General features: G+C 46.7%; 1 protein-coding gene across 1 annotated transcript in view; it reads left to right on the plus strand.

The window, feature by feature from the left end:
* The window catches only part of dock1 (dedicator of cytokinesis 1), a gene marked incomplete at its 5' end in the record, with an annotated part of 169,401 nt that overhangs the window by 94,265 nt on the left and 60,136 nt on the right, over positions 1-15,000 (plus strand). Inside the window, 3 exon segments of the mRNA XM_055913173.1 lie at positions 6,177-6,263; positions 12,180-12,356; positions 12,901-12,984. Coding sequence (XP_055769148.1) covers positions 6,177-6,263; positions 12,180-12,356; positions 12,901-12,984 — 348 coding nt within the window.

Raw genomic sequence — 15,000 nt, forward strand, 5'->3', positions numbered from 1 at the left:
TCTCTCTGACCTTTAACCTGACAACATGGTCTAGTCCTCCTTCCTCCTCCACTACACCAGCAGTCTGGTTCTCTCTGACCTTTAACCTGACAACATGGTCTAGTCCTCCTTCCTCCTCCACTACACCAGCAGTCTGGTTCTCTCTGACCTTTAACCTGACAACATGTTCTAGTCCTCCTCCACTACAGCAGCAGTCTGGTTCTCTCTGACCTTTAACCTGACAACATGGTCTAGTCCTCCTCCACTACAGCAGCAGTCTGGTTCTCTCTGACCTTTAACCTGACAACATGTTCTAGTCCTTCTTCCTCCTCCACTACAACAGCAGTCTGGTTCTCTCTGACCTTTAACCTGACAACATGGTCTAGTCCTCCTTCCTCCTCCACTACACCAGCAGTCTGGTTCTCTCTGACCTTTAACCTGACAACATGGTCTAGTCCTCCTCCACTACAGCAGCAGTCTGGTTCTCTCTGACCTTTAACCTGACAACATGGTCTAGTCCTCCTTCCTCCTCCACTACACCAGCAGTCTGGTTCTCTCTGACCTTTAACCTGACAACATGGTCTAGTCCTCCTTCCTCCTCCACTACACCAGCAGTCTGGTTCTCTCTGACCTTTAACCTGACAACATGGTCTAGTCCTCCTCCACTACACCAGCAGTCTGGTTCTCTCTGACCTTTAACCTGACAACATGGTCTAGTCCTCCTTCCTCCTCCACTACACCAGCAGTCTGGTTCTCTCTGACCTTTAACCTGACAACATGTTCTAGTCCTCCTTCCTCCTCCACTACACCAGCAGTCTGGTTCTCTCTGACCTTTAACCTGACAACATGGTCTAGTCCTCCTTCCTCCTCCACTACAGCAGCAGTCTGGTTCTCTCTGACCTTTAACCTGACAACATGGTCTAGTCCTCCTTCCTCCTCCACTACACCAGCAGTCTGGTTCTCTCTGACCTTTAACCTGACAACATGGTCTCGTCCTCCTTCCTCCTCCACTACACCAGCAGTCTGGTTCTCACTGACCTTTAACCTGACAACATGTTCTAGTCCTCCTTCCTCCTCCACTACACCAGCAGTCTGGTTCTCTCTGACCTTTAACCTGACAACATGGTCTAGTCCTCCTTCCTCCTCCACTACACCAGCAGTCTGGTTCTCTCTGACCTTTAACCTGACAACATGGTCTAGTCCTCCTTCCTCCTCCACTACAGCAGCAGTCTGGTTCTCTCTGACCTTTAACCTGACAACATGGTCTAGTCCCTCCTCCACTACAGCAGCAGTCTGGTTCTCTCTGACCTTTAACCTGACAACATGGTCTAGTCCTCCTTCCTCCTCCACTACACCAGCAGTCTGGTTCTCTCTGACCTTTAACCTGACAACATGTTCTAGTCCTCCTTCCTCCTCCACTACACCAGCAGTCTGGTTCTCTCTGACCTTTAACCTGACAACATGGTCTAGTCCTCCTTCCTCCTCCACTACACCAGCAGTCTGGTTCTCTCTGACCTTTAACCTGACAACATGGTCTAGTCCTCCTCCACTACAGCAGCAGTCTGGTTCTCTCTGACCTTTAACCTGACAACATGGTCTAGTCCTCCTCCACTACAGCAGCAGTCTGGTTCTCTCTGACCTTTAACCCGACAACATGTTCTAGTCCTCCTTCCTCCTCCACTACACCAGCAGTCTGGTTCTCTCTGACCTTTAACCTGACAAAATGGTCTAGTCCTCCTCCACTACACCAGCAGTCTGGTTCTCTCTGACCTTTAACCTGACAACATGGTCTAGTCCTCCTCCACTACAGCAGCAGTCTGGTTCTCTCTGACCTTTAACCCGACAACATGTTCTAGTCCTCCTTCCTCCTCCACTACACCAGCAGTCTGGTTCTCTCTGACCTTTAACCTGACAAAATGGTCTAGTCCTCCTCCACTACACCAGCAGTCTGGTTCTCTCTGACCTTTAACCTGACAACATGGTCTAGTCCTCCTTCCTCCTCCACTACAGCAGCAGTCTGGTTCTCTCTGACCTTTAACCTGACAACATGGTCTAGTCCTCCTTCCTCCTCCACTACAGCAGCAGTCTGGTTCTCTCTGACCTTTAACCTGACAACATGGTCTAGTCCTCCTCCACTACACCAGCAGTCTGGTTCTCTCTGACCTTTAACCTGACAACATGTTCTAGTCCTCCTCCACTACACCAGCAGTCTGGTTCTCTCTGACCTTTAACCTGACAACATGGTCTAGTCCTCCTTCCTCCTCCACTACACCAGCAGTCTGGTTCTCTCTGACCTTTAACCTGACAACATGGTCTAGTCCTCCTTCCTCCTCCACTACACCAGCAGTCTGGTTCTCTCTGACCTTTAACCTGACAACATGTTCTAGTCCTCCTCCACTACAGCAGCAGTCTGGTTCTCTCTGACCTTTAACCTGACAACATGGTCTAGTCCTCCTTCCTCCTCCACTACACCAGCAGTCTGGTTCTCTCTGACCTTTAACCTGACAACATGGTCTAGTCCTCCTTCCTCCTCCACTACACCAGCAGTCTGGTTCTCTCTGACCTTTAACCTGACAACATGGTCTAGTCCTCCTTCCTCCTCCACTACACCAGCAGTCTGGTTCTCTCTGACCTTTAACCTGACAACATGGTCTAGTCCTCCTTCCTCCTCCACTACACCAGCAGTCTGGTTCTCTCTGACCTTTAACCTGACAACATGGTCTAGTCCTCCTTCCTCCTCCACTACACCAGCAGTCTGGTTCTCTCTGACCTTTAACCTGACAACATGGTCTAGTCCTCCTTCCTCCTCCACTACACCAGCAGTCTGGTTCTCTCTGACCTTTAACCTGACAACATGGTCTAGTCCTCCTTCCTCCTCCACTACACCAGCAGTCTGGTTCTCTCTGACCTTTAACCTGACAACATGTTCTAGTCCTCCTTCCTCCTCCACTACACCAGCAGTCTGGTTCTCTCTGACCTTTAACCTGACAACATGGTCTAGTCCTCCTTCCTCCTCCACTACACCAGCAGTCTGGTTCTCTCTGACCTTTAACCTGACAACATGTTCTAGTCCTCCTTCCTCCTCCACTACACCAGCAGTCTGGTTCTCTCTGACCTTTAACCTGACAACATGTTCTAGTCCTCCTTCCTCCTCCACTACACCAGCAGTCTGGTTCTCTCTGACCTTTAACCTGACAACATGGTCTAGTCCTCCTTCCTCCTCCACTACACCAGCAGTCTGGTTCTCTCTGACCTTTAACCTGACAACATGGTCTAGTCCTCCTCCACTACACCAGCAGTCTGGTTCTCTCTGACCTTTAACCTGACAACATGGTCTAGTCCTCCTTCCTCCTCCACTACACCAGCAGTCTGGTTCTCTCTGACCTTTAACCTGACAACATGGTCTAGTCCTCCTTCCTCCTCCACTACACCAGCAGTCTGGTTCTCTCTGACCTTTAACCTGACAACATGGTCTAGTCCTCCTCCACTACACCAGCAGTCTGGTTCTCTCTGACCTTTAACCTGACAACATGGTCTAGTCCTCCTTCCTCCTCCACTACACCAGCAGTCTGGTTCTCTCTGACCTTTAACCTGACAACATGTTCTAGTCCTCCTTCCTCCTCCACTACACCAGCAGTCTGGTTCACTCTGACCTTTAACCTGACAACATGGTCTAGTCCTCCTCCACTACAGCAGCAGTCTGGGTCTCTCTGACCTTTAACCTGACAACATGGTCTAGTCCTCCTCCACTACACCAGCAGTCTGGTTCTCTCTGACCTTTAACCTGACAACATGGTCTAGTCCTCCTCCACTACAGCAGCAGTCTGGTTCTCTCTGACCTTTAACCTGACAACATGGTCTAGTCCTCCTTCCTCCTCCACTACAGCAGCAGTCTGGTTCTCTCTGACCTTTAACCTGACAACATGGTCTAGTCCTCCTTCCTCCTCCACTACACCAGCAGTCTGGTTCTCTCTGACCTTTAACCTGACAACATGGTCTAGTCCTCCTCCACTACAGCAGCAGTCTGGTTCTCTCTGACCTTTAACCTGACAACATGGTCTAGTCCTCCTTCCTCCTCCACTACACCAGCAGTCTGGTTCTCTCTGACCTTTAACTTGACAACATGGTCTAGTCCTCCTCCACTACACCAGCAGTCTGGTTCTCTCTGACCTTTAACCTGACAACATGTTCTAGTCCTCCTTCCTCCTCCACTACACCAGCAGTCTGGTTCTCTCTGACCTTTAACCTGACAACATGGTCTAGTCCTCCTCCACTACACCAGCAGTCTGGTTCTCTCTGACCTTTAACCTGACAACATGGTCTAGTCCTCCTTCCTCCTCCTCTACACCAGCAGTCTGGTTCTCTCTGACCTTTAACCTGACAACATGTTCTAGTCCTCCTTCCTCCTCCACTACACCAGCAGTCTGGTTCTCTCTGACCTTTAACCTGACAACATGGTCTAGTCCTCCACTACACCAGCAGTCTGGTTCTCTCTGACCTTTAACCTGACAACATGGTCTAGTCCTCCTTCCTCCTCCTCTACACCAGCAGTCTGGTTCTCTCTGACCTTTAACCTGACAACATGTTCTAGTCCTCCTTCCTCCTCCACTACACCAGCAGTCTGGTTCTCTCTGACCTTTAACCTGACAACATGGTCTAGTCCTCCTCCACTACACCAGCAGTCTGGTTCTCTCTGACCTTTAACCTGACAACATGGTCTAGTCCTCCTTCCTCCTCCTCTACACCAGCAGTCTGGTTCTCTCTGACCTTTAACCTGACAACATGTTCTAGTCCTCCTCCACTACACCAGCAGTCTGGTTCTCTCTGACCTTTAACCTGACACCATGGTCTAGTCCTCCTCCACTACAGCAGCAGTCTGGTTCTCTCTGACCTTTAACCTGACAACATGGTCTAGTCCTCCTCCACTACACCAGCAGTCTGGTTCTCTCTGACCTTTAACCTGACAACATGGTCTAGTCCTCCTTCCTCCTCCACTACACCAGCAGTCTGGTTCTCTCTGACCTTTAACCTGACAACATGGTCTAGTCCTCCTCCACTACAGCAGCAGTCTGGTTCTCTCTGACCTTTAACCTGACAACATGGTCTAGTCCTCCTCCACTACAGCAGCAGTCTGGTTCTCTCTGACCTTTAACCTGACACCATGGTCTAGTCCTCCTCCACTACAGCAGCAGTCTGGTTCTCTCTGACCTTTAACCTGACAACATGGTCTAGTCCTCCTCCACTACACCAGCAGTCTGGTTCTCTCTGACCTTTAACCTGACAACATGGTCTAGTCCTCCTTCCTCCTCCACTACACCAGCAGTCTGGTTCTCTCTGACCTTTAACCTGACAACATGGTCTAGTCCTCCTTCCTCCTCCACTACACCAGCAGTCTGGTTCTCTCTGACCTTTAACCTGACAACATGGTCTATTCCTCCTTCCTCCTCCACTACACCAGCAGTCTGGTTCTCTCTGACCTTTAACCTGACAACATGGTCTAGTCCTCCTTCCTCCTCCACTACACCAGCAGTCTGGTTCTCTCTGACCTTTAACCTGACAACATGGTCTAGTCCTCCTCCACTACACCAGCAGTCTGGTTCTCTCTGACCTTTAACCTGACAACATGGTCTAGTCCTCCTTCCTCCTCCACTACACCAGCAGTCTGGTTCTCTCTGACCTTTAACCTGACAACATGGTCTAGTCCTCCTTCCTCCTCCACTACAGCAGCAGTCTGGTTCTCTCTGACCTTTAACCTGACAACATGGTCTCGTCCTCCTTCCTCCTCCACTACAGCAGCAGTCTGGTTCTCTCTGACCTTTAACCTAACAAGTCTCTTCTAAGAGTCATCCTGTAAACACTGTCTGGGTTATTTATAATAGTGTGGATGATTTGTGATGCACTGGAGAATCCCTTTCATTACACACACACACACACACACACACACACACACACACACACACACACACACACACACACACACACACACACACACACACACACACACACACACACACACACACACACACACACACACACACACTCTGTTGATCTGTAAAACCGTAGCAGGAAGCAACAACCGTTATCTGTCTCTATCCTCAGTGCTCCTGTCTGTCATTCTGAAAGCACCGGTCATTTGTTCATCTCTGTGAAGACAGACTTCTCTTCACAACTTCTTCTCTTGTTTTGTGTTTTTCCAGAACATGTGGATCGAGCGAACGACTTACACCACGGCCTACAAACTGCCTGGAATACTGCGATGGTTCGACGTCAGGTCTGTCTCCACGGTGAGTCTGTGTCCACGTCAGGTCTGTCTCCACGGTGAGTGTGTGTCTGCGTCAGGTCTGTCTCCACGGTGAGTGTGTGTCCACGTCAGGTCTGTCTCCACGGTGAGTGTGTGTCTGCGTCAGGTCTGTCTCCACGGTGAGTTTGTGTCCACGTCAGGTCTGTCTCCACGGTGAGTGTGTGTGTGTGTCCACGTCAGGTCTGTCTCCACGGTGTGTGTGTGTCCACGTCAGGTCTGTCTCCACGGTGAGTGTGTGTGTGTGTCCACGTCAGGTCTGTCTCCATGGTGTGTGTGTCCACGTCAGGTCTGTCTCCCCGGTGAGTGTGTGTCCACGTCAGGTCTGTCTCCACGGTGAGTGTGTGTCCACATCAGGTCTGTCTCCACGGTGAGTGTGTTTCCACGGTGACTGTGTGTGTGTCCACGTCAGGTTTGTCTCCACGGTGAGTGTGTGTCCACGTCAGGTCTGTCTCCACGGTGATTATGTGTCCACGTCAGGTCTGTCTCCACGGTGAGTGTGTGTCCACGTCAGGTCTGTCTCCATGGTGAGTGTGTGTCCACGTCAGGTCTGTCTCCACGATGAGTGTGTTTCCACGGTGACTGTGTGTGTGTCCACGTCAGGTCTGTGTTCACGGTGAGTGTGTGTCCACGTCAGGTCTGTCTCCACGGTGAGTGTGTGTCCACGTCAAGTCTGTCTCCACGGTGAGTGTGTGTCCACGTCAAGTCTGTCTCCACGGTGAGCGTGTGTGTGTCGATGCCAAGTCTGTCTCCACGGTGAGCGTGTGTGTGTCGATGTCAAGTCTGTCTCCACGGTGAGTGTGTGTGTGTGTGTCGATGTCAAGTCTGTCTCCACGGTGAGCGTGTGTGTGTGTCCACGTCAACTCTGTCTCCACAGTGAGTGTGTGTGTGTGTCCACGTCAAGTCTGTCTCCACGGTGAGTGTGTGTGTGTGTGTCCATTCAGTCTTGACGGTGTGTGTCGACGTCAAGTCTGTCTCCAGTGAGTGTGATGAGCTTGGGTGCCAAGCAGACATTACTAATCAAATCAGGATCTGTGGCCTACGCAGTGGATCGATCTGATTTTGTCCACTTAACCTGTGTAGACAACTGTAGACAGTAGTACAGACACTTAACCTGTGTAGACAACTGTAGACAGTAGTACAGACACTTAACCTGTGTAGACAACTGTAGACAGTAGTACAGACACTTAACCTGTGTAGACAACTGTAGACAGCAGTACAGACACTTAACCTGTGTAGACAACTGTAGACAGCAGTACAGACACTTAACCTGTGTAGACAACTGTAGACAGTAGTACAGACACTTAACCTGTGTAGACAACTGTAGACAGTAGTACAGACACTTCCCAATGCCTTCGCTGCTCATTACCGTTTACCGTTTAAAGTCGGGGATGAACCCTTCTCCTACACTGGAGCCTTTTCACCTCAACGTCTCAGTCATTAGTCTTTCTTTGTTGTTCAAAATAGCACCCTGATATTGGGGATTACATGAGAGAGGAACAATACAGGAACGGAGAGAGAGAACAGGACTAGAGATAGAATACAGGACTAGAGATAGAATACAGGACTAGAGACAGAATACAGGACCGGAGACAGAATACAGGACCGGAGAGAGAATACAGGACCGGAGAGAGAATACAGGACCGGAGAGAGAATACAGGACCGGAGAGAGAATACAGGACCGGAGAGAGAATACAGGACCGGAGAGAGAATACAGGACTAGAGAGAGAATACAGGACTAGAGAGAGAATACAGGACTGGAGAGAGAATACAGGACTAGAGAGAGAATACAGGACTAGAGAGAGAATACAGGACTAGAGAGAGAATACAGGACTAGAGACAGAACACAGGACTAGAGAGAGAATACAGGACCAGAGAGAGAATACAGGACTAGAGAGAGAATACAGAACTAGAGAGAGAATACAGGACTGGAGACAGAATACAGGACCAGAGAGAGAATACAGGACCAGAGAGAGAATACAGGACCAGAGAGAGAATACAGGACTAGAGAGAGAATACAGGACCAGAGAGAGAATACAGGACCAGAGAGAGAATACAGGACCAGAGAGAGAATACAGGACTAGAGAGAGAATACAGGACCAGAGAGAGAATACAGGACCAGAGAGAGAATACAGGACTAGAGACAGAATACAGGACTGGAGACAGAATACAGGACCGGAGAGAGAATACAGGACCGGAGAGAGAATACAGGACCGGAGAGAGAATACAGGACCGGAGAGAGAATACAGGACCGGAGAGAGAATACAGGACCGGAGAGAGAATACAGGACCGGAGAGAGAATACAGGACCGGAGAGAGAATACAGGACCGGAGAGAGAATACAGGACCGGAGAGAGAATACAGGACCGGAGAGAGAATACAGGACCGGAGAGAGAATACAGGACCGGAGACAGAATACAGGACCGGAGAGAGAATACAGGACCGGAGAGAGAATACAGGACCGGAGAGAGAATACAGGACCGGAGACAGAATACAGGACCGGAGACAGAATACAGGACCGGAGAGAGAATACAGGACCGGAGAGAGAATACAGGACCGGAGAGAGAATACAGGACCGGAGAGAGAATACAGGACCGGAGACAGAATACAGGACCGGAGACAGAATACAGGACCGGAGAGAGAATACAGGACCGGAGAGAGAATACAGGACTAGAGAGAGAACAGGACTAGAGAGAGAATACAGGACCGGAGAGAGAATACAGGACCGGAGAGAGAGCCCGGTTTCAATCAGAGCCCAGGATCAATCCGAGCACAGCATCAATCAGAGCCCCCCAGCATCGATCAGAGCCCCCCATGGTCAATCCGAGCCCCCCAGCATCGATCAGAGCCCCCCAGCATCAATCAGAGCCTCCCCAGCATCGATCCGAGCCTCCCCAGCATCGACCCGAGCCCCCCCAGCATCGATCCAAGCCCCCCCAGCATCGATCCGAGCCCCCCAGGATCGATCAGAGCCCCCCAGCATCGATCCAATACTATGGCATACTACACTATACTATACCATACCATACTATACTATACTCTACAATACTACACCATACTATACAATACTATGCCATACAATATTATACCATGCAATACAATACTATACCATGCAATACTATACAACACTATACTATACCATAACATACTATACCACAATATACCATACCATACTATACTATACTACACTATACCATACCATACTATACTACACTATACCATACCATACTATACCACACTATACTATACAATACTATACCATACCACACCATACTATACTACACTGTGCCATACTATACTACACTATACTATACAATACTATACCATACTATACCGTACCATACTATACCATACAATACTGTACCATGCAATACTATACAACGCTATACTATACCATAACATACTATAATATACCATACAATACTATGACATACTACACTATACCATGCTATACTATACTGTCCAATACTATACAATACTATACCATACAATACTATATCATGCAATACTATACTATACCATGCAATATTATACAATACATACAATGCAATACTATACTATATAATACTATACAATACCATACAACACTATACCATGCTATACTATACTGTCCAATACTATACAATACTATACCATACAATACTATATCATGCAATACTATACTATACCATGCAATATTATACAATACATACAATGCAATACTATACTATATAAAACTATACAATACCATACAACACTATACCATGCAATATTATACAATACATACAATGCAATACTATACTATATAATACTATACAATACCATACACACTATACCATACTATACTATATCATACAATACTATGCTATACCATACCATACTAAACGGTGCAATACAATACTATACCATACAATACTACACCATGCAATACTTTACAATATGATACAATACAATACTATACTACATAATACTACAGTAGACTATACAGTACCATACAATACAATGCCATACACTACTATGCTATACAATACCATACAATACTATACTATACCGTACTCAACTATATCATACTATACAATACTATACAATGCAATACTATCCCATGCAATACTATACGATACCATACCATACTATACCATGCAATACCATACAATACTATAACATACCGTACTCTACTAAACCATACAATACTATGCTATACAATACCATACAATACTATACCATACCGTACTCTACTAAACCATACAATACTATGCTATACAATACCATACAATACTATACCATACCGTACTCTACTAAACCATACAATACTATGCTATACAATACCATACAATACTATACCATACCGTACTCTACTAAACCATACAATACTATGCTATACAATACCATACAATACTATACCATACCGTACTCTACTAAACCATACAATACTATGCTATACAATACCATACAATACTATACCATACCGTACTCTACTAAACCATACAATACTATGCTATACAATACCATACAATACTATACCATACCGTACTCTACTAAACCATACAATACTATGCTATACAATACCATACATTTACATTTACATTTTAGTCATTTAGCAGACGCTCTTATCCAGAGCGACTTACAGTAGAGTGCATACATTCTATTACATTTTACATACTGAGACAAGGATATCCCTACCGGCCACACCCTCCCTAACCCGGACGATGCTATGCCAATTGTGTGTCGCCCCACGGACCTCCCGGTTGCGACCGGCTGCGACAGAGCCTGGGCGCGAACCCAGCCCATACAATACTATACTGTACTCTACTATATCATTCTACACAATACAATACTATCTAATGCAATACTATACCGTACCATACTATACCATGCTCTACTATACAATACTATGCTATACAATACCATACAATACTATACTGTACTCTACTATATCATTCTACACAATACAATACTATCTAATGCAATACTATACCGTACCATACTATACCATGCTCTACTATACAATACTATGCTATACAATTCCATACAATACTATACTGTACCATACTATACCATGCTCTACTATACAATACTATGCTATACAATACCATACCGTACTATACAATACAATACCATACCATAATATACTATAATGTACTATACAATACTATACCATTCAAAATACTACTATACCCCGCAATACCACACCATACTGCACAATACTAGACTGTACCGTACAACACTATACTACGCAATACCATACCATACCATGCTATACTACAGGGCCCTTCCCCCACGGTATATTGTCACCCAGATGAGGTGGGGACAGGGCAGGTCATGCACGGATCGTTGTTACAGCGTGACTGACATTTAAACTCAATGTTCCCCACGTCAGCAATCCACAACGAATGGATTCCATCTGTCTCCATATTCCATAGTCTCTGTAAATCCTTCCATCTGTCTCCATATTCCATAGTCTCTGTAAATCCTTCCATCTGTCTCCATATTCCATAGTCTCTGTAAATCCTTCCATCTGTCTCCATATTCCATAGTCTCTGTAAATCCTTCCATCTGTCTCCATATTCCATAGTCTCTGTAAATCCTTCCATCTGATGTCGGTCTTAAAGAGGCTAGTCAGGTGCAGATTGGAGATTTGTCACCCTGCCAGGCTGTCACACAGGTCCTTCTAAATTTAGGAGGATAAATAAATCTATTAAATGTAATTTACTCAAGATAATCCACACATGTTCTACCATTGTCGTCAGTCGTCTGTCCCAGAGAGTCAGACATCAGAACCCCTCAGGTAGACGTTCCCTATAATCCTCTGTCCCGGTTGTTAGACTGTAGATTGGAGTTAAAATGTCTCTCACTCACAGATGAACCTCAACCTGAAATGAATCAGAACTTATAACCTTCTTTTACTTCCTGCTTCCTGTGTTCAGGAGGAGATCAGCCCATTGGAGAATGCCATGGAGACGATGCAACTGACCAATGAGAAGATCAGCAACATGGTGCAGCGTCACCTGAACGACACCAACCTTCCCATCAACCCCCTCTCCATGCTGCTCAACGGCATCGTGGACCCGGCTGTCATGGGCGGTTTCACCAACTACGAGAAGGTACTGTGTGTGTGTGTGTGTGTGTGTGTGTGTGTGTGTGTGTGTGTGTGTGTGTGTGTGTGTGTCATCATGAGTGGGTCTACCTTACTTAGCTAATGAACACAGCTTTAGTTATTTATTGTGAACCGAACATAACAACCATAGTTTGGTTGAACTATCTGATCTGTCTATCTATCTGATGGTGGTTTTGGAACGTCTTCCCCATGTAGAACAATACAACCTTCATACAGAAGACAAAAGATGGTTTCTGTAAGGAGTTCTGACTTCCCCTCTCTCTCTCCCCTCTTCACCCTTTCTCTCCTCTCTCCTCCTCTCTCCTGTCCTCCCTCTCCTCTCTTCGCTCTTCTCCCCCTCTCCTCTCTCCGTTCCTCCCCCCCTTTCTCCTCTCTCCCCTCTCTCTCCCTCTCTCCTCTCCCCCCCTCTCTCCTCTCCTCTTTCCTCTCTCCCCCCTCTCTCTCCTATCTCCCCCTTTCTCCTCTCTCCCCCTCTCCTCTCTCCACCCTCTCTCCTCTCCACTTTCCTCTCTCTTGTCTCCTCTCTCCAGGCATTCTTCACAGAGAAGTACCAGGGGGATCACCCTGAGGACCAGGAGAAACTGGACAAACTGAAAGACCTCATCGCATGGCAGGTTAGACGCACACACACACAAACCACTCTACCACACTCCAGGACTACACACACTCTCTCTCTCACACGCACGCACGCACGCACGCACACACACACACACACACACACACACACACACACACACACACACACACACACACACCACTCTACCACACTCCAGGACTGTGGAGAGTGATAGAGTGTTGCACCCTCCCCAACTGACTGAAACACACACTCTCTCTCTCTCTCTCTCTCTCTCACTCACTCACTCACAAACTCCTGTGTTCCAATGGCGCGTTGTGTTAGATAATCCAAGTTTATAATTTTAAAAGGCTAATTGACCATTAGAAAACCCTTTTTTGATTATGTTAGCACAGCTGAAAACTGTTGATCTGATTAAAGAAGCAATAAAACTGGCCTTCTTTAGGCTAGTTGAGTATCTGGAGCGTCAGCATTTGTGGGTTCGATTACAGGCTCAAAATGGCCAGAAACAAATAACTTTCTTCTGAAACTCATCAGTTTATTCTTGTTCTGAGAAATGAAGGCTGTTCCATGCGAGAAATTTAAGATCTCGTACAACGTTCTATACTACTCCCTTCAAAGAATAGCACAAACTGGCCCTAACCAGAATATAAAGAGGAGTGGAGGCTCCGGTGCACACCTGAGCAAGAGGACAAGTACATTAGTGTGTCTAGTTTGAGAACCAGACGCCTCACAAGTCTTCAACTGGCAGCTTCATGAAATAGTACACGCAAAACACCAGTCTCAACGTCAACAGTGAAGAGACGACTCTGGGATGCTGGCCTTCTAGGCAGAGTTCCTCTGTCCAGTGTCTGTGTTCTTTTGCCCGTCTTAAACTTTTGTTTTTATTGGTCGCACTGCTTCCTAATCGCTTAAATGCTTCAAATTGAAGCCAGCCGCACCAATTTGTTGGAGGAAACACCCTCCAAATGGCGACCGAAGTCAGCTTGCAGGCGCGCGGCCCGCCACAAGGAGTCGCTAGGCCACGATGAGACAAGTAAATCCAGACTGGCCCAAACCCTCCCCTTACCCGGACGACGCTGGGCCAATTGTGCACCGCTCCATGGGTTTCCCGGTCAGATGCTTACGACCATCCCCGTCCACAATGCACTAACAAAACCAGAACTTACTTGAAGGTAACAGCGCTCTGTTTCCCCTAGTGACCAGTTTCCACGTCATCTCCCGACGTCCTCAGACATGGATGGACGTCAAATACTGACTTGTATCGCGAGTCACCTGTCTGTTTAAAACAATTCCACATGTTAAAACAATTCCACATGTTAAAACAATTCCACATGTTAAAACAATTCCACATGTTAAAACAATTCCACATGTTAAAACAATTCCACATGTTAGCTTAGTAGAAACCCAGGACCGGGACCGTAGACCTTACGGGGTTTTAATTAAGACGGACACGAAGATGCATCGAGGCAACCCATCACAATGGTTAACACCACATGTGCACCAGTGGAGGTTGGTGTCACTTTAAATTGGAGGACAGGCTCATTGTAATGGCTGCAATGGAAGGAATGATCCCGTCCTCTGATTTCTCTCTCCACCAGCCCCCACTGATATGTATGTCTATATGGTATAAAACCTGACTTGTCTGAACAATAAACTGGGAGGATGGGGATTACTATGTGTGTTGTTTATGTCTTCTGGCCCTGTGGTCCCCGCCACTGTAAAAACACTGCAGCAGAACAATGTCTCTGAAGAGGGTTATCTATTTAGAGAACAGAACACACAGGCTATGCCGTGTGTGAAAAGCCTTATCCCGTAGCCAATAGGTAATTGCCTGAGGTTACTCGGACAAAAAAAAAACGTTTAGCTTTGAAAAACAGATTTTAAAAAAACATTGTGTCACAGATTGATTCTAACTGGGCCGTATATAAGAATATGATATGATATATGTGAATGTGTGTAAATACTATTTTTGTTGTCTATTAGTTCATATATATATACACATACAGTGCCTTCGGAAAGTATTCAGACCCTTTGACCCGTTACAGCCTTATTC

Source organism: Salvelinus fontinalis, unplaced genomic scaffold, assembly GCF_029448725.1.
Source record: "Salvelinus fontinalis isolate EN_2023a unplaced genomic scaffold, ASM2944872v1 scaffold_0271, whole genome shotgun sequence".
In the NCBI taxonomy this organism is placed as follows: Eukaryota; Metazoa; Chordata; class Actinopteri; order Salmoniformes; family Salmonidae; genus Salvelinus; species Salvelinus fontinalis.